This window comes from Taudactylus pleione, unplaced genomic scaffold, assembly GCF_031769625.1.
Source record: "Taudactylus pleione unplaced genomic scaffold, aTauple2 ptg000370l, whole genome shotgun sequence".
Lineage (NCBI taxonomy): Eukaryota > Metazoa > Chordata > Amphibia > Anura > Myobatrachidae > Taudactylus > Taudactylus pleione.
In genome coordinates, this window is record NW_028284771.1 from 5517113 (window position 1) to 5543698 (window position 26586).

General features: G+C 39.4%; 1 protein-coding gene across 1 annotated transcript in view; it reads left to right on the forward strand.

Annotated features, from left to right (window-relative positions):
• Positions 1 to 26103, forward strand: part of ELL2 (elongation factor for RNA polymerase II 2) — a 49527-nt gene extending 23424 nt beyond the window's left edge. The window contains exons 2-12 of the mRNA XM_088444672.1: positions 1522 to 1569; positions 5275 to 5396; positions 7460 to 7623; positions 8302 to 8561; positions 11291 to 11415; positions 11665 to 11746; positions 14318 to 14876; positions 17399 to 17462; positions 18824 to 18995; positions 22806 to 22850; positions 24619 to 26103. Of these exons, the coding sequence (XP_088300798.1) occupies positions 1522 to 1569; positions 5275 to 5396; positions 7460 to 7623; positions 8302 to 8561; positions 11291 to 11415; positions 11665 to 11746; positions 14318 to 14876; positions 17399 to 17462; positions 18824 to 18995; positions 22806 to 22850; positions 24619 to 24735 (1758 nt within the window). The 3' untranslated portion in view covers positions 24736 to 26103. The remainder of the gene's footprint in view (positions 1 to 1521; positions 1570 to 5274; positions 5397 to 7459; positions 7624 to 8301; positions 8562 to 11290; positions 11416 to 11664; positions 11747 to 14317; positions 14877 to 17398; positions 17463 to 18823; positions 18996 to 22805; positions 22851 to 24618) is intronic.
• The last annotated feature ends 483 nt before the right edge of the window (positions 26104 to 26586 follow it).

A 26586-nucleotide genomic window follows, 5' to 3' on the forward strand; every position in this document is an offset into this window, starting at 1 on the left:
GTAACACTAGAGAAGGGAGATAATTTAAGCCTTTTCAGTGAGATTATACATCTCTCTATTGGTGGGTACATTTTGTTTAGGGTTCCTTACTTGTAAATACTACGAACAAAGTATTTTACTGGGTGTTTCTTCAATTGTTTTATATCTTGTTTAAATAGAGGTTTTCCTTTTGCGCTGGAGATGCCACATTTCTTCTATGGGCGGGATTCAATTGATTCCTGCCCGATGGAGCTATTCAATTCTTTCTCATGTTGGCTACGATCAGCTGCCAGCGCTACATTTCAGCTCGCAGCCCCTGGGGGATGAGAGCTGAAATGTGCGAAAAGTTACATGTTTGGGCGCCCAAACATCACTTTTCGCGATTGCGCCCAGCACTTTGGTCGGGTTTAGCTGCTTTACGCAGGTAAACCCGACCACTTTGGGCGCGATCAGTACGAAAATCTAGAACAATTGCTTAGCAGCCCGCGATCTCCTGTCACTTTAGACGGGAGATGCGGGCCGCGAAAACAATTCAATTCCGCCCTATATGTGCAATAAGCTTTTATGGAAAGCTTTTTTTCTACTATTGCTGCAACTTTTACCTGGTACCTGCCAAAAAACCCTGTACAGGTTTCTGTATTTTCTGCATTGTACTTGTGCTCATCCTGTTAAGGGAGTATTTGTTTACTAGGGCTTCCACTTGTCCTGTTCTTTCCACTGTAAACATTGTACACCACATTAATTCCCATACATGAGCAGATTAACAACTAATCTGTATAACCTCTACCCATTAGTGGCCAAACTGGATGTATCCAGCCTTTGCTGGTCCTATGGAGACCATGTAGCTCCAGTTACTGAGTTCTGTCGTCCCCCTTCAGATGCTGGTCCCTTTTACATGTGTACACAAGTTATACACTTAGGTTTTAAGACTCCCAAAGCAACTGGTTTAATACGATGTAACCTGTAAACAGGAATCTACATTTTATATCACATAGTGGGAGTGTTTAAGGGGAGGGGTATTTTTGTATGTGGTTAGTAGCTTATTTTATTTATTTCTCCATTCAATCTTCACGTAAACCTTAATTTTGCTGTCTTTAAGTTTTTTTAAATACTTATTATGTACACTCCCCGGTCCCTTAAAAAAACTGAATATACTTTCAATGTGGTTAGTTTAATGTGTGGACAATTGCTCCATTGTATGTTCTGTTCCAGCCACTCTGTTTAGTGCTTGGTGTCTTGTCACTGCGATGGACATGCGTGTGCATGGCACACTCCTTCTTGCATAGTTTTTTGTGTAGAGCTATATTAGACTTGTAGATAAAGCAAACACTGTAACACCACTTTGTAAATGTATTGATTGTAAATTGCTTATGCCCAACCATTCCTATTGTGTGCTCCCTTACCTCCAGATGACATAAAGAGATTTTTTTTTTAATTATTATTTGGAAGCTTATATCTTTGAATATGGGAAAACACTTGAGGCGATTTTTCTTTTTTTGTTTGTTTTTTAAAAACTGATTTATTTCTTGTTTTTCCTTGTAGAATTCGATACCTGCCCGCCCATCCATTCAATTTCAGGGACTCCAAGGAGTAAGTAATCATTGACTTACCAGTCTTTAGTTACATGTTCTATGTGCTGCATATTTTTTTTTTTTTTTTAGGGCAGTAGCATGTGTGAAATGTGACTCTCTAACATATAGGGTGAATTCAATTGTTAGGGGCTGCAGCAGCCCCTATCTAAAGTGACCGAGAGCAATTCAATTGTTTGTGCAGATGGGCGCAAGTGCCGTGGGTGCCAATTATTTCTGCACACGCCATTCTGAGGTACCGAGCAGAAATCCACCCAAAGTCTGGCTTTTTTGTGCCCAAGTTCAACACATCCAGTAGTGTGCACAGGTTCAGCCGCTTTACTCAGCTAATCATGGTGCGTTTGGCTGCAACATGCGTGATAAGTAATGGGCACTAGCACCCATCGCCAAAAAAAATTTAATTGCCTGAAAACAATGGTGTTTCCCCTCCCCCCCCCCCCCCCCCCCACACACACACACACGCTAGAGGCTTTGATTGCTGACATTCAAGGAGTACCCTTTTTCTGTTTACAGCATGTGTTGTCTGAAGCACACTTTGATCATGTGACAACAGCCCTTGTCATTGTAGATTGTGTGTGTGTGTGTGTGTATATATATATATATATATATGTGTGTGTGTGTGTGTGTTTTTCTGCTCTCCCAGGTCATGTGCCTAAGGCAGTAGTTAATGCTTATTTTATGCTCTCACCCCCTGAGGGCAGAGCAGGATTGAGTGTTAATTGCTGCCTCAAGGCTGCTCGCAGGTCTGTAATTGAATGCGCCAGGCAACTCAACCAGCAGCTAATTGAATCTGCCCCCTAATGTTGCACTTATGTTCAACATAACAAACTTCGCCTTTCTCTCTTGCGTCCCTGAAAGACAAACCTCCATAGTTCTGTCTATTGCCTATAAAATCCAGAAAGATATAGTTTATTCCATAAACTATATCTAAATATACTTCTATTTACGTATGTTTGTGCTGTTGACTGCTGGAACAATTACTGACTGTCTGAGGCAGGAAGGGAGTCCATCATGTGCTGCACCCCTTCACGGTCTGCTCAGAAAGTACATGCAGCATTGACATGGTGTAGTCTCCTTATATAACAATAAGGAAAAAGTACGATGTTTCTCCAGCATAGAGCTGTGCATCTCTGACAGACAGTAGACACTTGTGCTTGCTACTGCAATTAAGTCAGTTAGGGTTAAAGGTTAAAGAATTATGCTGCTGGTTGCAAAAAAAAAAAAAAATCTGTCATGATTTCCAGTAACGCATCAACGTATGTAATGTTATGTTGGTCACATTGCATTTATACTTTCCTTTATTACGAGACAGATGTTGAACAGTGATGTGTAGCATGTTTCTAATACAAAGGGTTCTAGCAAATCCTGCTTTGTTTGATGCTAAGCAACAGTTTGCATTTCAGAGACTCTGCCATTTAACTGCTGTGCACCAGCTATTATAGCCTTCCATTATCAGCATTTTTGCCCACAGAATTTAAACTGCAATACTATTAAGTGTAAAAACATGTGTTGCCCTTATTAGGTTTGCTGTTAACTTGTTAAATTCTGTGGTCAAAAATGCAGATAATCTGCACCTTGGAGTGTTGGTGAGACTGGATTATTTTCCAATTTAATTGATAATGAGAGCTGGTCTTCATTGTCTAATCCATCTTGTGAATGAAATGTGCATATCTTGGGGAAGTTACAGCAGGCTTTGCTGTGAAGTGCACTGTGGTTTTTCTATAAAACATTTTTTTTTTCTTTTCATACTATCAAGCTTTTGAATGATTTTGTGGTGGATGTTGGATTTTGATTCCTAGCACAAGAGATGTGTTTTTGTGTGTGTATTAGGTTCTCCTCTCCCTGTGTAGAAGCTTGAAGTGTGACATGTCCATGTTTGTGGAGTGCCTAATTGGGTGTTGCAGAGTAAAAGGCTGCCAGTCTCCCAGCTGGGGGCAAATCTCTGTCTGCTAAATCTTATTAGCTAAAGTAATTGGAGAAAATAAATTGAGCTATTTAAATACAATGTTTTCTTGTAAAATCACTTTATTTGGAATGTGATTGGTGGTGTCAAACAGATTTTATAGTGAGCAATCAGGAGGTGTGTATTAGATATTGCAGCTGGTTGTATTTTGGTATAATTTTGCTTGTGAGGATCAAATAGATAGGTACAGTATTGGACCTCCTATTCCAGACCCTCTAAAACCCAACACATTCTGATACTCCATGCAACCAGGCTTTGGATTGCGTCTGATTCCGTAATCACAGGTTAGTTCACCCTCTCCCTAGCAGTGTAGTCTGCCTTGCGACATGTTTGCAAGTTGATCTTTGCCTGGATAATATTGACACATGAGGTAACTCTCTGTAAGCAGGGACTTAGGTTCCAGAGCATTGGCCAAGAATCTCCCAGTAGATCATTTACATCAGTCTGTATGTCATGAGTTTCATAGCATTTGGTTTACTTTTAGGATTTTGTCTCCTTTTGACTGACTGTGCCCAACACAGTGATATAATAGAATTGCATAATATTATTTTTGGACTTTTATCTTGCATATGTTAATCCAGTGCTTATCAAATCCAGTCCCCAGGGCACACTTATACCCCTTTTCCACTAACCCTAAAATCCTGGGTTATTGCACGTAAGCACACATGAACCTGGGATTTTTGTCAGTGGAAATGGTTCAATCTGGCTCCAGTGTCCCAGAATCCAACCCTGGTAGCTAGCAGAGTTTTACCCAGGTAGGGCATAGTGAAAACTGGTATCCTGAGTCATCCAACTCAGGTCCCGATTCCAGCATGGGGAGATCGTTGCCTGGAGATGTCCTCTCCAAGCATCGCCTGAAGAGTTCCACTGCCCACAGGTGCAGTGTGAACAGCGCCGACCCGGGAATAGCCCAGGTCGGTGCCACAGTGTGAAAGGGGCAGTCCTGGGTCTGACTCAGTTTGGAACCATCTTCCGAATCTCAGGTCAGACACAAAACTTTAATGTAAAAGTGTGTACAATAGTGCATATTTTCCAGGTCTCCTCACAGATTTACTAGTGAAATAATTAAAACTACCTGTGGATCTTTTAAGATGTTGGTCACTAATGAATACTCCTGTGCTCCAGCAAGCATGCAGTATATGGAAAACATGCACTGAGTTGATTTGAGAAGCACTGTTAAACTAATCGTCCAAAAATATAGATTACTATAGACCTTCAGGCCAATCTCAAGCAAAATTAGATACTTTACTATTGATCAGTTAAAATTAAGGCGGCAGGGTATTCTCCAGACATGGGATTATATGTACAGAAATGGGGCTTCAGTTCAGGAGGAACTGCTTTTAAAAATGGTTAGTTGGGAAGTGCATGTGCCTCCTTCTTCTTTTTTTTTTTTTTTTTTTTTTTTGTACACGGAACAGACTCCTATCTCCTAAGAAGTTAATGGTTACATGTGTTGTGCAATCTAAGTAACAAGATCTTTACAGGTGAGACTTTAGAATACTTACCACTCCTTGGTAGTGTTCTGTGAGATCTGCTCCATCAAAGCCATATACTTTGTTATAAAAGGTAATAAATGGACATATGATGCATGTAATTATAAAGCACTCAAATGTTTTAAGGTGCTTCCACAAAATCAAATAGTCACAACTACCCAAACTTGGTAGTTATATGCTTTAACTACCAGGTTTGGGTAGTTCTCATCATGTCATATTCTCATCATGTCTCTATGCCTTATTCTTCTAGTGCATCAAGATTCCAAAATCAGACTGCCCCAATGAAATGCACAACTTTAACTTCTATCTGTCTAATGTGGGGAAAGATAACCCTCAAGGCAGCTTTGACTGTCTTCAGCAAACTGTGTCAAGGTAAGCAGTCTCTGCTGTCTCTCCATTGTAAATATTGTTAAATTGCACATTATTTATATATATATATATATATATATATATATATATATATATATATATATATATATAATTCCGGACTAAAAGGTATGGCGGGAAGCCGACTGCCTAAATACCGACAGCCGGCTTCCCGACTGTCATCCCGGCAAGGGTGAAATGCCGGGCGTCTAGATGTAGACGCCCGCATTTCCCCGACGCCGGGAGACCGGCGCCCAGCATCCCGATTGTAGTGATGCCGGGTGCCGCGAGAGGACAGCCACGGGGGGGGGGGGGGTTTAAGGGTTAGGTTTAGGGCTCCCGGGGGGGACTTAGGGTTAGGCACCCCCCTGGGAGGATTAGGGCTAGGCACCCCCCCGGGGGACTTAGGTTTAGGCAGCGGGGAAGGGGGTGGTTAGGGTTAGGCACTTGGGGGGGGGGGGGGGGGGTTGGAGTTAGGGTTATGCACCCCTAAGGAGGGTTAGGGCTAGGGGGGTTAGGTTAGTAGATACTTGCCTATCCACGATCGGGATTTCCAGCGCTGTCGGGCTTCCGCTGCTTCTAACTCTGCTCTTGTCGGGCTGCCGCTGACGGGAATCGGCCGGCGGTATTTCATACCCATTCCGGTATGGCGGGGTGGTTTATCAAACATTCTAGAGACAAAGGGGGTGATTCAATTCAGCGCAATGCTGAAAAGCCCCGGGTAGGAGTTCCTGGTGCTGTTCAATTGACCGCGCTGTTAAGTTCAACTAGAACCACTTACATTGGAGAATGCCAGTGACAGCCATGAGTCTGTTGGCACCACACTAAGGCTGGGTACACACTTGGCTGACATCGGTATGACAAATCGTGCATATCTGTCAGTGTGTATGCACTATTGTGCGCTCCCTGGGTCGTATGCGGCTTCTTCTGGTTGGCTGTGTTGCTCGGCCAACCGAAATATCACATACAATTAGGTGCCAATCGTGTAGTGTGTACGGCTAATCGGACGTTCAGACTATCTTTTTTGTCCAATTTTTACGTGATGATGCCTGTTATTGTTGTAGTGTGTACTGGAGCAGCGATAAATCTTATACGATCAAACGATACGCTAAAATTGTTCTGTCTTTTGCGATATTGGACCGTGTGTATGCTCAATATCTCATGTTCTGGCCTCAAAGGAAATTGGATATAAAATTTGTCCAATTACAAGTCGTTTAGGTGTGTACCCAGCCTAAGACTGAAAACGGCATCGCGGCCGGCTCTTAAGTCCTGATTTCTGCTTGTTCCTCGGGAGGGTGCAAGCAGAAATCCTGTAGTCAGACTTAACAGTGCGGTCAGTTCAATAGATCCAGAAACTCCTTCCCGGGGCTGTTCAGTATCGTGCTGAATTGAATCGCCCCCATAGTGAAGTTGTCCAAAGCAACCAATCTCTGTAAATGGCATCTAGGATGCTATTTTAATTACTTCTTAATTTTTATCAATGTAAGCAAGTGGTTGCTTCTATGATGACAGGTAATGTGAATTAAACGTCAAATGGGAGGCTTTGTTAAATAATAAATTTTTAACATCTACCATTGATGTATCTCTACACTTGCAGTAAGTATTTTAAAGAACAGTAAGCTTTTGATATAGAAAAGGCCTGGTCAACCTGTGGCTCTCCATCTGTTGTGAAACTACAAGTCCCCACATGCCCTGCCAGTTTTAAAATGTCATAGCAAAACTGTAGCAGGGCATACTGGGACTTGTAGTTTCACCACCGCTGTAGAGCCACATGTTGGTCAGACCTGGTACAGAAGGTTGTTTTTTGTTTTTTTAATAAAGGAATCACAATTTTTGTTTTTGCATTTTAGACAACATTGCCCCCCCCCCCCCCCCCCCCCCCCCATGGACAGGTCATAGAATGGCTGAGTGCAGTGTTTGCTTTACTGGTAGAAAGTACAAATGCCTGAATTCTCATGAGTTAATTATATCTAATGTGAAAACTTTGTTGTGCAACATAACTGCCTAAACCCAGAAGTCCTTTCCATGACTCCATACATTTTATTTCTGTTTTTTGTTTTGCTTTAAAGCACTGGTTTGTCTAAACTGAACTGCCTGGGGTTTATTCAAGATAAAATCACAGTATGTGCCACTAATGACTCCTACCAGCTTACAAGAGACCGCATGACCCAGGCAGAAGAAGAAACCCGAAGCCGTAGTACAAAAGTCATAAAGCCTGGTGGCCCATTTCTAGGTATGTAATTTGGGTGTTTTTGGGAGCCCTTCCTTATTACACAAGTAGCCAGTGTGACTGACACTTTTAAGTAGCTTATCTGTGATTTGACACCCATAATGGATATTCCCAATGTATTCTAAAGTATCACTTGTGCTTGGTGTAACATGCTGCCTACTTGTTACAGCGCTTGATCATATATCCCAAATGCTTCTGACTACTGGTCTCAATATCTGTAAGGTTGTACTTGAATTCACTGTACATCTGTATTTGCCTTAGAGCAGTACTGTACTCCCAATAAGCATTGTTTACCATTTGGGGTCAGGCAGGAAAGAGGCAGTACAGTGTGTCCTATGGAGGGATCTGCATGGCTACTTCCTCTGTGAAATAAAATTTCAGGCATCTGGATAGGATTCCTTCATCTGATACTGGAATTGTGCCAATGACACTTTGTAACCTTAGCAGCATCTATTATGCCCAGCGAGTGGCTGTACTTTACTGGAAGGAATGTCCTCTTCATAATTCTTTCAAACATAATTGTTATATTGTGAGATGCCCGGAAAGAACATGTGCAGTGATGTAGTATACTCACGCATCGTGTGGGTTGGTTTTTTTATTTAAAAAAAAAAAGCTATAACTTCACTGCTAACAGTTTTTGGATACTTGTATTGTTTTTTTTTTTTTTATCATCCCTTGTAGGAAAGAGGGTCCAGATTCGTAAACCAGCAAATAATATTCTAGATACAGCACCAGAAAGAAAAAGGTCCACGCCCATTAATCCTGCTAGCACCCTACGAAAGACAAATATCAGCAACAGTATTGCACAACGGCCATATAGGGAAAGGGTGATTCATCTGCTGGCACTGAAGCCATATAAAAAACCAGAGATACTCGCTCGTTTACAAAAAGATGGCGTTAATCACAAAGACAAGAACTTGCTTGGTGGTATTCTGCAACAGGTGAGAATAGCCCAGACTCTAGCTGTGAGAGCATGTTACGTCAGCCGTATGCTAATTTGGTGCATGGCTGTTTTATAGGTTTTCATGCTCAAACATTCTGTACATGTGTCAGGTATAAGTTAGTGTAGGTTAAGGGCTTTATGCATACAAGGGTGTTTTTTTTACTTTTATGTGGTATCAAAATATCTATCCATATTCCGCCAGTGTTCAGCCATCTATTCATATTATTGCTGTCCTGCCCACTGTTATTTTAACTTATTCTTAAGATATTTAACCACAACTTCAGATATCTTAAAAATTGATTGTGGCACAATTAAACATAATTTTTTAAAATTGAACATGCCTTCTGGATGGGTTATTAAACCTTTTACAGAAGTGGCAAGTGAATTCATTGCTACATTACATTTCAGATGTCAGCAAGGCTCCTGCTTTAGTACAGTGCTAGCTCATCATACGCAACTAGCATACTGGAGTCTATATTTAGCTGCAGCAAGCTGATCATTTGTTACAAAATCCATGCACAACCTTATTGGGCAGTGCTACACCTTGAATGGAGAACTGGCATAGATGGTGTAGTATTACCTTGAATTTAAATACCAATCTGCTTGCAGCTTACAGAAATACTGGATGAAATGTTTTCAGAGTATAGCAAATGCTAAGCCGAAGGGTTTGTATCTTTGACACATGTGGAAACTGGGTTCTGGACAGAAGGAGTTAAATGGCATAGACTGAGTCTTTGTGCTCTGAAGCCTCTGAAACAGTGCAACCCTGTACTCTTCCCTGTCGCTGAGCCATGGCACTAGGAAAAGGCAGTGTAATGCGGTTTTCATAAACCAGAAGAGCAAACATCTGTAGCACTGTGCTTTCTAAATGCAGCATTACATTCTAGTATACACTGCAAACCGAATATTAATGTGAACTCATGGTACTCTGAATATATTTTGTGATCTCGGCGCTGACTGTTGCATGAACCACTTTTGCATGCAGTGTTGTGTATAGAGTAACAGTGTAAGATGCAGGGTAGTCTGTGTCCCCCCCCCCCCCCCCTCCCCCTCCCCAAAAAAAGAACATCTTCATACTTGATGAGGAACTGTATTCCAGTTACCTGAGGCTCACTATGCAGGCTTCAGCAGTGCTTGTAGAATATACATAAGTTATTCACTTAGATGAGGCCTCACAGTAAACGAGTACATTCTCTGTTGCGTTCTTGGCTATTGGTGTGCGTGCGTGTGTGTTTAGAAATCTGTATGTGTAATTTGTTTTACACTTGCATATGAGTGAACTAAAATGCAGTAAACTAACCCATGTGTTATCATTTTGTTACTGTATTCTGGAGGTGAACTTTGCCAGTTGTGATGAAATGCTGTAGTTTTTCATCAAACATATGCATAAGATAGGATTGTTCACTAAGACGCCCTTAATTTGCATAGCCAATTAGGGAAAAACAATATTAAGCTCTGCCCCTCTGACCTTATATTAAGTTTATCGGTTTTTGCAGTAAACATTATAATCTGTTGGCTCTGGCTCTTTTGGTCACCCAAATAGTTTGGCAACAACGATCTATGTTCAATTTACCAAACAATATGATCTACCATGTATGGACCGGTTGAGTGGTGCAAATAAGCTTTGTCATATCTAAATGACCCCTCTTTATTAATGTGTAACACTGCACTCTAGATTTTCACCATTGAAGTGTAGGAGGCTGTTCCAGCAATCGGTCTGTTACACTGTTTAGACCGCACAACATTAACTTATTTAAATCTCACAAAAGGTAATTTACTATTGCAACAGCTTTATTACTAAAGACTCGCAAGTATGAGAAAAAGCATTTCTGCTGCAAAACCAAATGTGAAAATGATGGTCCCTAGTTTCATTCCCGCCGTACGAGGTAGTCAAAGAATAATCTAATTACTTTTAATTATTTCTCAGCAGAGAAATCTCTACAGTGGTAAATATGCATGTCTCTTTCATGAACAGAGTTTTTGTTGGGGTTTATCTGCAAATAGGACTTCTAATACTGTAAATTAATATTACCTTGGTATGTATCCATAGTGAATTATGCCTTGCTTGTTGCACTATACTATTTCACTGTGGAGTTTTGTTTATTTAGCCTATCCTTTTAAAGGGCTGGGACCAGCTGAAGACTATAGAAGGCTATGTTGTAGAGTAACCTAATATGAGCTGGGAATTCTCCTGCCCAGTTGTGGTGCTTTCATGGCATCATTTAGTAGTACTCTAAATGTACCTATTAATATACACTGTATTTTCTAAAATATATTATATGTTTATAGTTGAGATGGTAATTTTTGTGTGTTTTGGTCTGAACATATATTGTGAATTCAGCTTTATTAGTTAATGTGTGATATGGATAGTTCTGAGGCCCAGTACTTGTTGAAACCACAGACTGACCGTAATGTATATCACATTTTTTGGGCTTAGCTACAGAGTGCCTGAGCCCCAATTGTGTGACTGCATTACTTCTGTCGGGAGGCTTCCACTATTACTCAATGGACAAGATTGTATTAGATTTCAGACTGTTTGTGAAGGTGCTAAAAATACCTCCATGAATAGCAAAGAAGTACACCCTTATAGAGGTATTGGTTCATGTTTGGGGGGGGGGGGGCTGGCGGCATGTCAAATGTTTATAATGTTTGTTTTTTTTATGCGTTTTTTTATATAATTAAATATTCCTCTACATTTTTTTATTTTTTGTTTGTTCCGTATCTAAGGTTGCCAATTTGAATTCCAAGGACAATTCGTATACACTTAAGGATTTTGTTTACAAAGAAATACAAAGAGATTGGCCTGGATACCTAGAAGGAGATAAACAGTTATTAGACAGAGTTCTTTCTAGGTATGTGGTAGATTTCCTGAAGTTGTTTTTTTCTTTTTGTCACTGGTGTGCTGGGGGATGGTGTTTTAAAGAATCTAAGTTCCTCATACTAAAAAGAAACTTTAAGATCATCTGTAATGTTTTGTGTATTAGATTTTTGTGCAACAGACTAAGGAATCTGAGGATAAATCTATTTGGGTGCAATAAGTGCAATGCTGTGCCTAAAACTCTGCTTTTCTCTGTAATCTAATATGGTTTAATTTTTAACAGAAAACTTAATCAGTCTCAGAATGCTACCAGCTCCAGTCAATCAGACTCTCCTCCTTTAAGATCTGCATCGCCACCACCCCAGGTATTTGGGAGTAGAGATTTGGCTGTTGAAATCTGTTGGAATATGTCCTTCTAGTTTAGGAATTTTGTACACTATTTATTTTAAATCTGTTGTGACTAATGCTTTGCTGCTACAAGGTCATTAGATATCAGTATGGTACACTTATAGGGGTATTCAATATGGGAGCGAAAAGTCCAGCACATTGGAGTTTTTCCAGGGATAAAGTATCGGGCGTGCGCCCGCTTTATCCCCGTATTCAATATAAAAGCTACGAAAACGGGAACCTGCGAAGTAGGATCTGTGAAAAAATACGAAATTTTCCTGGCATAAATTATAAGATCCCCCCCCCCCCTAAAACTGTAAAAACATGGGGGATCACTATGGGTACCCCCGTTTTAGCCTGCAAATGAAAGTCGGGGATTTAAATAGTGGCTGCAGGTGTTTTTTTCCCTACATTGAAGTGTTGCAGAAGAGCACTTAGGTTATTTTTTTTCGTTTTTTTAGTGGTCCCATCAAATTTGGGGTACATAAAAATATGCTAGTACCCATTTTCAAGTCCCTAAAGTCTTTAAAAATTCTGCAACTATGCACCTGCCGCTAATAGCCTATTCTAGAATACACTAGCCACCTATTTGCAGAATAGCCCTGAACCTATTTCCCTATTTTTAAACACTTTTTTTTTTTTTTTTTTTCACCCCAAATTTAAAAAATTTTCTGGGGTGTCCCTATTTTTTTTTTTTTTTTTGTCAGTTTATTTTAAAATGACATTCCCAGGGATGCAGGCTTTTTTTTAAGCCTGCACCCCTAAACCCCAATTCTGCACTTTTTTTCGCCACCTATTCAGTGGTGAAAAGTTATCCCCGTTTTTTTCGAACCTGCGAAAGTCTTTGAAATTGAATATGGTGTAAAACCAAAACCAGCGAAAATGACGTTAGTGGTGCGAAATTATCGCAAAAAATAACTTTTCGCTCCATATTGAATACCCCTGTAAGTGTACTCCAGACCAGCTTATGTCATATCTCTATTTCATAGTGTTGTGTTTTGTGTCTTGTTTTTTTTTCCCCTTGTGGGATTTCTTTGCAGCTCCTAGAGTGAGAACAGCCGTTCTAGCTGATGCTAGGCTTTCCCAGTTTAGATATCCTAAAAGGGCAGTGAAGTAGTGACTAAATATAATACTATTCACAGGGAAGTTCTGAAGACTTTCATAGACATCTTTGTCATATTCATGAGCTTCTCGCTTCACAATAACAGAACTTGTTCAGCTTTTAAAATTGGATATCTACATGTGTGCATATCAAAATTAAGAAGTTTTGTTGTGACATTTTTTAGGCCAGGATGCCTGTTAACTGAAATCAGATAGGATAGATGAGTCCTAATGCTCAAACATGGCTGCATTAGGGTTCTGATTAAATGTTACAGCCATCTGTCTCGGTGACTCGCATATATCTTGTCCTATATGTGTGTGTGTCTGCCTTCTTGCATAAAGGTGCCCACACAGTAGGCGTTCAGGTCACGATCCGATATCGTGTCCGATTTCTCCCCCTGCAGTCGTGGGCACGATTTGGTGATAAAAATAATCCAAATTGACCCACGATCTATCGTGCATTCCATACTATTCCAGTGCATCGTGATAAGATTTTCAGATCTTGCCTGCAGTAGGCAAGCTCTGAAGATGCAATGTATGACCAGTGGGTACGCACATCTGCATCGTAATCGTGAGTAGAGACTCACAATTAGGACATATTTTACACGCTCTGTAGTCCCGATGCGTCGGAATCTGGCTGATCGTGTAAAATATTGCCTAGTGTGTGGGCACCTTAAGAGTAGCCACACCTACCTTATCCTAACTGCTACACTGTGTTAAGAATGACATAGTTACGGGAGTAGGTTGTGTCACAAGGAACATCTATTTGATCTATGCCGTTTGGCAGATAACCGTGAATGAATAAAGCACAGTAAAATTAGGATGATGTGTAAAAGATTATAATCTCGCATTGAAGTTGGTGCATTCTACTATCTTAATGTTTTCCAATTATAACAGACCATTGCTAAAGATAATAAATTTCACTTTACCGTAGTAATGCAACCCACTTACTTTATTCCACTCATCATTGAAATGAAAATTCTGATGTAGACAGCTGAAATATACTCCACTGCCTATAAAGGGTCGATGAGAGCCCACACTCCAATCCCTGCACACATTTAGTATACTCACCTTGTGGAGTTCCCCGTTGGCACTGCACAATTTACAGGGAAAATAGTGTGACCTCCATTTGTCCAGACACTTGCGTGTGTGCATTGTTCCTGTAGACCCGCAAATGCGCAGGCTAATGGACTCTAGTGTATGTAAGAAGTAAAAAAAATGATTACTAAATAAAAATGACAGATGTACTGTACCTAGTAGCTGCCTAGTAATTGTGGAGATATATATATATATATATATATAAATTTTTATTTTTATTTTTTTTTCTTTATACTTCCATTTTACAAAGGGTTGTGATTGCGGTGGGTAGTAGCTCTATTTTGGGTGTTTATTTATTTTCCTTTCTTGTTTGAGTGTTATCTAAGGATACTTTTTCAATTCTTCTATAGAAACGTTCTCAGGATGCGGAGTTCATTGATCCCTTAATGACTAAGAAGCCGAGGATATCTCATCTTACAAACAGAGTACACCCAACTTTAAATGGCCACTTGGGTTTAACCAATGAAAAGCCAGCACCTGCACCCCCTCCACCATCTGCTGCCACCCCAACACTTCCTCCACTTCCTCCTACACGCCTTCCAGTTTCAAATCCACAAACTATAAACTCTAACTCCAATTCTCCCAGTACCCCTGAGGGTCGGGGGACACAAGATCTGCCAATGGACAGTTTCAGTCAAAACAGCAGCATCTATGAGGACCAGCAAGACAAATATACTTCTAGGACTGCTCTGGATAGCACTCTACCAACCCCAATCAAGTTGGTAAGCTCTGATCCCGCAGATGATAAAAACAGCACATTGCACAAAAAGGCAAAGAGAGTAAAAAAACATAGGGACAAAGACCGAAAGAAACTGGACGCTGAGCCCATGGAGGAAGACCAGCCAGTGCACCTAAAAAAGGAAGAGATAGTGAAGATGGAAGAGAGCCCAAGTCCAGATGAGAAGAAAGGTGCTATTTTTTATTTCTCTAGACTGCACCCCTAAATGTTTATAGAAAAACCAGGTTTAATTCAGGCAGGTGGAAACTTTGTCCATTGTTTCCCCTAAATTGGTAAAAATTCCCTGTCTTTTGAAGAGCAGCATCAGGCTGCATGTTGCTATATGTAGAGATTTGTTACTGTGGTCACAGGTGATCCTTTGTATTTGAAACACCTGCCTGTTTCAGTGTAATACAAAAACACAGCTAGAGAAGCACAGTGAGCTACTTGTCTGACTTAGGCTATTTGTATATAAAACATTCTCATCTTATTGAATTTTTTAATGCATATCAATAAAATGTAATGTTTTATATACCAATAACCTTAGCAAGAGAAGCAGTGAGCTACTTCGGGGCACTGTCTTTTCATATGTCGTATGAACTACAATGGTAGCAACCCTATAGCACACTTTCACAAACCATTGTTTTTCAAACCGCTACTATAGAAACTGCACTAGTTTGCGTCATTGTGTTTTAAGATACTTTACATTATTTCTGGTGCGGGATACGACACTGCTGTCTTTTTGTTTCAGTATACTGTTGAGGCACTGTGGTGCTCATCTATGAACATAATCTGAGTTTTTTGTTTTTTTCTCTAACGTTGTGCATTTGATGCCTGCTGTGAGCTTTTAGCTAGAAGTCCTTTAACGTTTTGCAATATTAAGGGGGTATCCAATTAGCTGCGATAACACTACTTTTTTCAGAAAAGTTTTCACTGTTAAACTTTTCTCCATTGATAGTTCTGGCTATCCTATTGGCTGTGGCTTTCGCATATGCAAAAAGTGGTATATAGGAATGATCGCATATTTCTTTTCCCCACCTCTGAGCAGGTGATTGTGCAAAACTCCTACTTTTGGCTAAAAAATGTCAGGACTTGGTGCAGGACCACTGGGACACACCCCTTAATGACTAATTAGACAAAAATATTTTTTTTAATTTGCTTAAATTGGCCAATAATGACATGCCATTCTTTGGGGTCTTAAATGTAAAGTGCTGAAAAATGAGTTTAAAGTAGTGGGACAGGTATATGGGGGGCTGCATGGATGGGACATGGGTTTTAAACATTGCAGATGCAAGTGACAGGTGTATTTAACATTTTTTTTTTAAAAATGCCCTATAATGGCACAAAAATATACTTGCACCCATTTTAATGTACCCCTAATTTAACTACAGCATTTTGTCCAAAAAATATTGCTTTCTATAATTTATTCATTGTTAGAGAAAAATGCACAGAACAGCCATTTGACACAATTTAATAACCCCAAACCCTTGAATTATGGCCACTAACACACTCCTGTATCATTACCCTACCTTTAATTTACAGTTTTTGGGGTACAGGCTGATTTCCTCATTTTCATCTGTATTTATCGCCTGTCATCCATGCAAGAATTATCGTGCAAAATGGTTATCTCCGGTTTAGCAATAGGATAGCACGATAAACGGGAGAGCGCAAACATGTAATAAGTGGCAAATTCGGGCAATAGGTACGAAAAGTTGTTTCCGGAGAAAACTTATAGTTATCGTGGCTAATTGGATACCCCCCTAAATCCTTTTATGCACCTAAAAGGGAAGGCCATGTTTACTTTTCAGCAATTCCTTAAAAACGCACAAAAAAAACTAACTGCCTAACCAAGTAAGAGTGCATTGTCATGCAATAGTCTCTTATCTCCATGTATCATATGGCAGGGTGGGTGGGGGGGTGTTGCCACAGAGATTTAGTCTATACAAAGGATGACACTGCAGAATATGCTGTCAGCTGTCTGCTGAATCTTGCATGCATACATACTGCTCATGTGTATATGTATGTGTATGTATATATATATATATATATATATATATGAGAGAGAGCGCTATATAGCTTTGACTGTTTGACAATGGATTTGCATTGCCGAAGGTTTAATTGAAATCCGTTAATTTTGATGCTCCCATTTTAAACCTAACAATCCTAGATGGCACATTTTGTGAATGTCTAGTTGCTGTACTGTACACTATCAAATTGTCCTATATACAGCAGTGGTTGTAGCCTGCCTTATGGTCTGTTTTCAAAAGGATTCATGTGTAACATTTTGATTAGAAACTTAAACAATGACTTGTGGACTGCCTTTTAAGGAAAGCGGTTATATTACAAATGAGGTCCATCTTTAATGTTGCTGTGACTGTCTAATATCCTTGCTTGCACACAGGTGACTGGTCAGAATGATCTGTCTGCAGGCTCAGCTGAACTTCCATAAGCTTTAGTGGGAACGGGGAACAGTGTCCCAATTTTAATGTACAAGGAGTGAATTTGCCCACTAGTTTAGGATATTGCACCCTTGTTCTGAAAATTAGAAATTACATATAATATAACCTGTATGTGACATTCCATGCAGTTCATGTTTTTGTTTGGGATACGATTTGCCACTCGTGTGCTAACTAAGACTTTTTGGGGATTTATTTTTTATTTTTTGGAAGGAGTAGGGTTGGTTTTTAAACTATATAAATTGTTTTTCCCTCAGATGTTAAAGTAACCTGCACAACTTCAGATCCCTCGTCAACAACAGAATTACCAGATTACATAGTGTGAGTAGCTATGAAGTGCCTTTACCTTACAGATATGTGGTGTGCTTTCTTTCACCAATCGGGAGCATGGTTCGCTTAGGACAGACTTTTTTTTTTTTTTTATATCTATATGCTGCCACCTCCTTGTAGAAAGACATTGCATTCGTTTCTAGCCCAATTACCTGTGCACTTAAGAGTAAGGGACTGGAACACAGACATTGCTTTAGTGTTTTATGAAAGTGATAATATGCTGCATGTAAAAGTGTAAGCTTCCGATATGTAGTTATGAGACTGGCAGTCTAATCCCAGCAAGGGATCTAGCATAGGCGTCGAAATACAGACTCCTATGTTAATCCTGATGCTCAAACTCCGACAGGACGCCAGACAGATTGTCCAACGCCGGGGATATGTATCCACGTGGTCATGGATGAGGGGGCTAGGTTTAGGGTCTCCCTCAGGTGGATTTAGGGTTAGGCCCCCCCCCCCCCCCTTTAAAGGCACTTACGAGGGGAGGGTAGGGTCAGGCACTCCTGAAGGTGGGCTTTGGGGGAGGGGGTGGTTTTAGAAACTGTACTCACCCCCGCTTTTGGGATATCCTCCATCAGGCTGCCGGCGTCGGGATTTGAACCGCCGGACGTAAGCACATTGATTCCTAAGCTTTCTCCAGCACTCTTACTGCAGTAAATGTGTAGAATTGAGCAATGAAAAACACTATTTAAAAAAAACCTGTATGCAGATATTAAGCTATTGGTCCTGTTTTCACCTCTTACATGTGCTGTATTGATGTTTACAATACGCCAGACAGTGGGACATGGACGAGTCGGGTCATTCTCACCCCCTGCCCTATTCGTTACAAAACACCAATTCAAGGCAACACTCAGTATTCTTTCACTATTGCAACAAATTAGAACTAGGCAAAATTACCTTTTGTATAGCTGAGATTACATTTCACTTTCAATGATAAGGCCGCACGAAAATTGTTTGTAAATCATCTAACATATGAATTACTAAACTATAGATTATTAAATTGACATTAATTTGGGCACTTAAGTTACAGTAGGTATATCCCACTGTAGTGTTGTCAGGTTTACATATGCTATATAGATGTAAATATAAAATAAACTGCCTGCCCTTTGCTCAACGATTGCATTGTCCTGCTTACTCTGTAAATAGGTGAAATGCACACATAAAGTTATTGCACAGGTGTTGCCTGCTGTCAGTGCAGTATGTGGATTTTCAGGTAGACACAAACCACTTCAGCAGACAGAAAACAAAATTCATGTATATTGGTCCCATTGCGTTTAGTCTTGACTGCAAATGTTATTTTACTGAAATGGCCTGTAATGGAATTCTCATAACTGGTCTTCCATTCTGTCTTGCAGAAAATACACTGTTATTGTATCTAATGAGCAGAGACAAAGTTACAAGGATGACTTCAACTCTGAATATGATGAATACCGGAGTTTACATGCCAGAGTAGAAAGTATCACTAGAAAATTTATGCAGCTCGATGTACATAGGAAGCGTCTTTCTCCGGGTTCTAAGGAATACAAGGTATGCGCATGTATGCAGTGAGGTGTCCCCAATTTAAATTTTTAACTTTACCCTCTAAATGCTGGGAGTATACACGGGTTAGACTGCGCTAATAGTGTAATGCTGGGTATCCACTACACGATTACATAGTGATTGCACGATTATGACAATCAGGCACGTTTCCGACATCAAACATCGCCCGAACATGCTGGCCAACCTGATAACGTCAGCTTGACCATGTTAGGGGATGATTGATGTGCCTACACTGAACGACTGAACGTAGACTGTAGGCACAGCACCAGAGTGTAACTACTGCACGATTACAATGTCGTAATCGTGTAGTAGTTTCTATGTCGGCTAGTGGATGTACCACTTAAGATGTATATATTGGTATCACTTGACTGAGAATAATCGATCAAGGTGGCTTTCAATAAAAAATATACAATATTTAATAAAACATTATATCCCACTTTACAACACACAAAAAATATGAAATACATCAGTATATATGCTTAAAAAGTCGAATGGCTTATAATATAACAGCTTGAGTCTATTCGTTTTCTAACAATTTGTAGAAGTCCAAGAGAATTTTTATATATAGTAACTTTATAGACAAAACGGCACTCCTTATCTAGTCAGAAGATATAGCTGATCTGTTCAACAGCGGGTAAAGTAATGTTTTAATCCTCTTACCCACCTGGAAGCACGTATTGAGGCAGAGTTTTAGTAGTGGTAACTCTGCTCGGCTTGCCTGTGTAGTACACACCTCACCTGATTCCTGGGGCGGCTTGTAAGTATGGGCAGTGCACTACTACTTTCTGTTTCCTCCGGTAATAGGGGAGACCACGGTGTAGATGTTATAGCGGCCGCTATTGTCGCCGGGTCCTTTCCTCCGTATTAACTCTCCTCTGTCCAGTTATCAAAAGTCCTTTGTGCTGAAAAGTATGTGCGGGCATTTGGCAGCAGCTCTAAAACTATTCAAGGACTCTCACAAGCGGTACTAACCCTTTTGTCGATGCGTTTCGCTCCACACTTGGAGGTTTTTCCAAGGGTACTTCACAGGCTGAGATAAGCGGAGCGGAGTTACCACTATTAAAACTCTGCCTCTGAATCAGTACGTGCTGACAGACTGGTAAGAGGAATAAAGCCTTCATTTACCTGCTGGTGAACACATCAGCTATATCTTCTGACTAGATAAGAGTGCTGGTTCATCTATGAATGACTATATATAAAAATGTATCTTTTGACTTCTACAAATTGTGTGAGAACTAATAATCAGCAGTGGTTAGATTATAAACCATTATTCATTGACTTTTTAAGCAAATTTTTAATATACTGATGTATTAATATTTTTTGTGTTGTAATGTGGGATATCTGTTTTATTAAATATTGTATATATTTTTTTTTATTGAAAGAAGCCTTGATCGATTATTATTCAGTCAAGTGATACTAATTTATACATCTTACACTATTAGCGCAGTCCAACCTGTGTATACTTGGAGGGGTGTGTTTGAATTGGGCCAGCTGGTTACTGTCTAATTAAACTAGCAGCATTTATAGTGAATAAAAGATGATAAAAAAAAAATAAAGCGCAAAGATACTAGTTGTTAGGTAGTAACATACTACAGGTTGAGTCTCCCATATCCAAATATTCCAAAATACGCAATATTCCGAAATACAGAATTTTTGTGGCATGACTGAAATAATTAAACCTTTGATTTTTGATGGTTCAATGTACACAAACTTTGTCTAAGGCACAAATTATTAAAAATATTGTATAAAATTACCTTCAGGCTGTGTACATAAGGTGTATATGAAACAAATTAATTTCATTACTGTACACAAACTTTGTTTGAACCACAAAATTAATGAATATATTGTATAAAATTATCTGCAGGCTGTGTGTATATAACACATAAATGCATTATGTGTGTTTATTTGGGTCCTTTTCCCAAGATATTTCATTATGGTACTCAATTATTCCAAAATACGGAATATTCCGTTATCCAAAATACCTCTGGTCCCAAGCATTTTGGATATCTGAGACTCAACCTGTATAGATATAACAATGCTGGGAGTGCTGTTTAAAACCTTCTGTGGTTGCACTCTTATGACTTGAAAAACCATCTAGTATTCTTTATATTGCAAAAAAAAGATCAACTCTGGAATGTTGTGAACTATTCACAAACCTCATACTGGTGCACTGTTTCCTAAAACTGTTTTATGGTGGCTTGTAATTTCCCTTTTTATTATGGTTTATGAACTTCTTGGAAAATGCTTCTTGCCTTGTCCTCCAATCTTCTTGGCAGTTCTTCTAAACTAGGTACACACTATACAATAAATGAGGCCGACCACTCAATTATTGTATAGTGTGTATGAATGTTTTAGTGTTTCACCGATAAAACTGTTAAACATTCACAAACGCATTCCTTTTGATTATCCGATCTGTCGGTTAAGACTGAAAATGTCTGCCTCAATTTCCTGATATTGTGCAGTGTGCGTGTGTACATTCTCGATAATCTGCTCATATTTCCTATGCTTTTTCCTGATTACCTCCTCAACCTAGTGGGCTACATATATTGGGACCGTGATTTTGCAGAAAAATTGTCCCATTTTGGTTTGATGAAAAATTGCATAGGGTGTACCTAGCTTAACACTGATGTACATGGTTTGGAAATCCATGTATAGATTAGCTCACAACAGGCATGGAGGTAATGGAAGTGTATTTTCTAGTCCATCTAGAGGCTGTGAAATTTAGGGTGGAATTCAATTAGAGGCGAAATCGGACGTTAGATCAGCCGATTTCACGGCAGATATCGGCCTATTTCGCCAGCGACTGCAAAAATTGGACATTTTTTGCCTAAAAGCTGCAGTAAACTTTTCTCCAGCTTTAGGGCAGGTGAAAAAAATGTGAAAAATCCCTATTTTTGGGAAAAAATGTGGGGATTTCTTTCAGAACCCTTTGGACATCCCCCCCCCCCCCCCCCCCCCGGAATTGATGGTTTAGCAATTTTTTTTTTTTATTATTTTTTTTTCATAAGTTGTGTACTTTGACGAAAAACCACAGCTGAAATTTCAGTAGTTTTTTTTTTTTTTTTTTTTTTTTTTTTTTTCCCGTGAAAAATGCATTTAACGTATTAGGTCTGGTATTTGGCCATAAGAATGTGTCAAGTGTTTCAAACCTCGCATGTGGCTGGCGCAAGCAGTGTTTAAAACCGCTAAAAAAAACGTGCGATGTTTAAAACACTTGATGCATCCTTACGGCCCTTCAAAATACCAGACCCAATACGTTAAATGCATTTTTCATGAAAAAAATAAAAAATTTACTGAAATTTTCAGCTGTGGTTTTTCGCCAAAGTACGCAACTTATGAAAAATATTTTCGCTAAACTATTAGGGGGCTGTCCAAAGGGTTCTGTAAGAAATCCCCACATTTTTACCCAAGAATAGAGATTTTGCAAATTTTTCCCCATATCTCAAAATGGAGACTTTTTTTTTTTTTTTTTTTTCTCTTCCATTTTTACATGAAAATTGCGGAAAATCTACAATATCGCTGGTGCGATATCTTCGGTAATTGAATCTGGCCCCTAAATCTGTAATCGTTCACTATGCTATAGAATGTGAAGTTGTTTTGTTTTTATCATATTGTGCTTGTCCATGTCTGTGAAATACCTCAATGTTTTACTGACCATAGAGAAAAAAAAATAAAAAAGAAAACTCTATTGTATGACATTTTCATCCTTCAAGTGCAAACTTTATTTCCATGTGTTTAACGCTGTTATAACTATAAAATCTGGTATATCAAGGCCTATTTTTTGTTTTGTTTTTTTAGATTGTACATGAAGAGGTTATAAAAGAGTATCGTAAATTTAAAGAGGTAAGTGTATACATCACATGTCGGTTATTTCATGTAACTAAGCTTATAACCCTCTCTGGATGTTAAGTGTGAGAAGTATATTCCTCATGCGCTTAAGCTGGGTACACACCTGGCTGACCCACTAACCTATGTAACGATTGGTAAGTGCATAACACTTACCAATCATTCAGCCGCTGTTTGCTGACATCACATCTGGATGGGCATTTAAATTTCCCCGCCCAGTTGAGATGTGCCATCGGCGGGTCACTGCAGCAAGTGTATGAATGGTCGGCGGATCGTCCTTGCACACAGCCAGACGTGCTGCTGTATCTGCAAAATGTATCTGCATCGGCTGTGCTACAGGGCAGATGTGGTAAGTCTGTGAATGATGTTCAGACATATCGTCTGTACACACCCACTGATGCACTATAGATATATCTGCAGTACAGATATATATCGTCCGTTCAAGTGTTGTCAAGCTTTACTTTTTTTACTTTCATAATAAAGGTGACACTATGTAGAAGCTCCTGTCATATCCTTGGTTCTAATGCTCTGTTCTTAATCTCATCTAGAGAAGACCCCCTGGGGTACTTTATGCAACCTTTATATCCTTGTCCATTTTTTTTATTCTTTATATCACAGATGGGGAAAACAAGCATAGACAATTGAAAAGTTAACCCCCCCCCTTTGTAATCTACAGCCTTGTCATCCTTCCTTTTCTATACATTAGACTTTGATACCAGTTTTGTTTTTGTACATGTTCTGAGCACCCCTTGGTTTAAACATCCTCCTAACATTTGGTGTAAATTTACTAAACCTTTACAAAAAAAACAGTGGGTCTGTTGTCCATAGCAGCCAATCTGATGTTAGCTGTCATTTTCTATAATGTACTAGGTCAGGGGTAGGCAACCTGTGGAACTACACATCCAAGAATCCCTGCTACAATTTTACTGTTAAAACTGTCAGGGCATGCTACGATGTGTAGTTCCACAGTAGCTGGAGTGTCACAGGTTGCCCACACCTGTACTACAATATGTAGACAAGTGATTGGACAATGTCGGCAAATAGATCAATATGATTTTGACGACAGTACTTTGCAGTAATCAGTGCATTTGGTGGACCTACAGACACCCTTCTTAACAAACTGTTAAAGTTCCTAGACAACAGCAGGCTGTATATTCTGCCAATCCGCCTTAATTACAGCGACAAACTGACACTGGAGAAGGTTGAGTCTGCCTAGAACGCACCGTCCAACTCGTCCCAGAAGATCTCAATGAGTATAAGATCTGGGCTGGCCAGTCCATCCGGGTTACCGAATTTTCTGTATACCGATCCAGCGTCGTCCGATAAAAACATTAATTGTTTCTGTAGAACTGCAAGTGCATGGACCTACCTACGAAGTGTTCTTGTCGAAACCGCCACATTAGTGGCCATTTGGAACTCTCGTAAAAGGGTATGCATTTCGCTTGTGTGGGAGTGTCCAATCAGATTTCAGTTATCTACACTATGTAGACAAAACAGTTTGCTTTGGGCAATACACCACTTCTCATTTTTTTTGAGTGTTCTAGAAAACCTATCCCCTTGGAATGTTTGGCCTGCTTCCACTCCATCGCAGTGAAATAGAAATCTATAACCGCAGCAATGGCTGGTACACTGGTCAAGTGATGACTAGCTCAGAAATTTCCTCTTTAACATGAAGGAGAAATAAAATATAATCATTTTTGAAATATGTTCTGAACTGGATTGCTTTGCTGACTTTTTCGTAATACCATGCATTTTCTTTTCACAGGCAAGTCCGAACTATTATGAAGAAAAGTACAGATGTGAATACCTTCACAATAAACTTGCCCACATTAAAAGACTAATAGGAGAATTTGACCAACGACGGGCAGAGTCCTGGCACTAAAGCTCTGCTTACAAGATGTGAATACTTAACGTTATTTATTTAAAATTCCAGATGTGTTACGCAAGGATAAAGCAAAGAAACTTTCAGGAGTTTCAGTATTAGCAGCAATGTTTTTTTTTTTTTTTCTTTCTCCTGGTGCCCAACCTTCCTTTATCCTGCTTCAGTAAAAGCTGCTTTTCTCTTCCTTGTCCTTTTTGGACATTTATCTGTGGAAATCAGTATAGCTGCTGGAATTCCAGTGTCTATAATCTGAAACTGCGCATTCTAAATTTTATGTAGCATAATGATGTGCTTTTGGATAAATGTCTGTCTTCTGACCTTTATTAATGCAAACCCTTTGCCTTAAATGGTAGAAGGTTAAAAAAATTTGCACAAAATGTATTTAAAAAAAGAAAATAAAAAAAAACTTAGAAAAATAAATGGAGGGTGAAGGAGGACAGAAAAGTATGTTTTAAAAAAAAAAAAAAAACTGTCCTTAACTTGAACTTTAACTTTCAAATCATACTCCCAACTTCAAAAGATGCCTTAAGGTGTTTGCCTGTTTATATTTAGTGTAGTTAAGTATTAGCTACACTGCTTTCCCCTCTTACTAGAGCAACGGGAAGCACTCTGTGGCCTATCAGCATCTAGGAGTGTGCCTGTACGCGTGCAAGGATTGCGTGGGTGGTGAGCATGCATGATGAAATCACTAAGCTGCTATGTAACAGGCCAAGTGCTCAGGTTTTAAACAACTGATGAATGGTGGTGTAGGCGTTTCCTATGACTGCTATTTCTATTGTGGAAAACGAAAGCATTTTTCATTTCAAGAATTTGTCAGCATTATTAACAAGGAGTGAATGGAGGATGAATTAGGTAGCTGGTATTCAACCCAGCAGAGCCCTTTCAGTAGAGAAGGGGTGTCTACTTCTTGTGAAGGGGGTTTAACAAAATAAATATTTTGGGGGTGACAAAGAAATGTAACCATGTAGGTAATGTATTTATATACTGATATATAAAGTATTTTTTAAGATATGCAAAGAAGTTATTTACCTACATGTATATTTAAAGATTTTTTTTTTCCTCCTGCGAACCAGGAGTTAATAAAAGTAAAGATATATTTAACTTTAAGAAATACTGTGATCATCAGACAGCACAAAGTTGCATTTCATGCAATGTACCAGTTTACTTTAATTAAAAATGTATAATTTTCATGCGGGAACAGTCGGCTTTATTTGCATTCTGATTAAACCAAAATCACTTGTTTTCTCTCCCCTTCCTGTAAGAGCTGCCAATAAAAAAGGGACACATGTTTACAGATGTGATTATTGGACTGTTTGCCAAAAAAAGCTTGTTGTCAGTATCTGTAATAAACATGGCCTCTAGCATCAACCGTGCTTGCTTATTGTCCTTCTGTAAACCAGAATGTTTGTGCAATTAAGGAATCTGAAATTCAGCTTGTGATAACACTACAAGTTCAGCATTCTTCTATCATCCATCAATAGTTGCTCCTGTGCACTCCTCCCTGGTAGTGGTTAAGACGCTGATCTAATGAATGTGAGTGGAATGCAACATTTGCTGTAGGTCTATAAGCACCACACTAAATATTTTACAAATTCTGACTGTTTCGGAATTTACTAAATCTGTATTCATTCCTGTGGGGCTTCCCCAGCTTTCTAGTCTGTTTTAATGTGGAGATGACTTAACTAGCTATATAAATAGCCATCTTGCAGTAGGTTTCCAAGCCGAGTGACCTTTATAATGTGTCATTTAAAATGAGTGTATCCAGTATAAAATGTACTTGTGAAATAATCCCATACCCCAGCATAGGTGGTGGCTACTTTGGCATTTTGTTCATCACTTGACTTCACTACC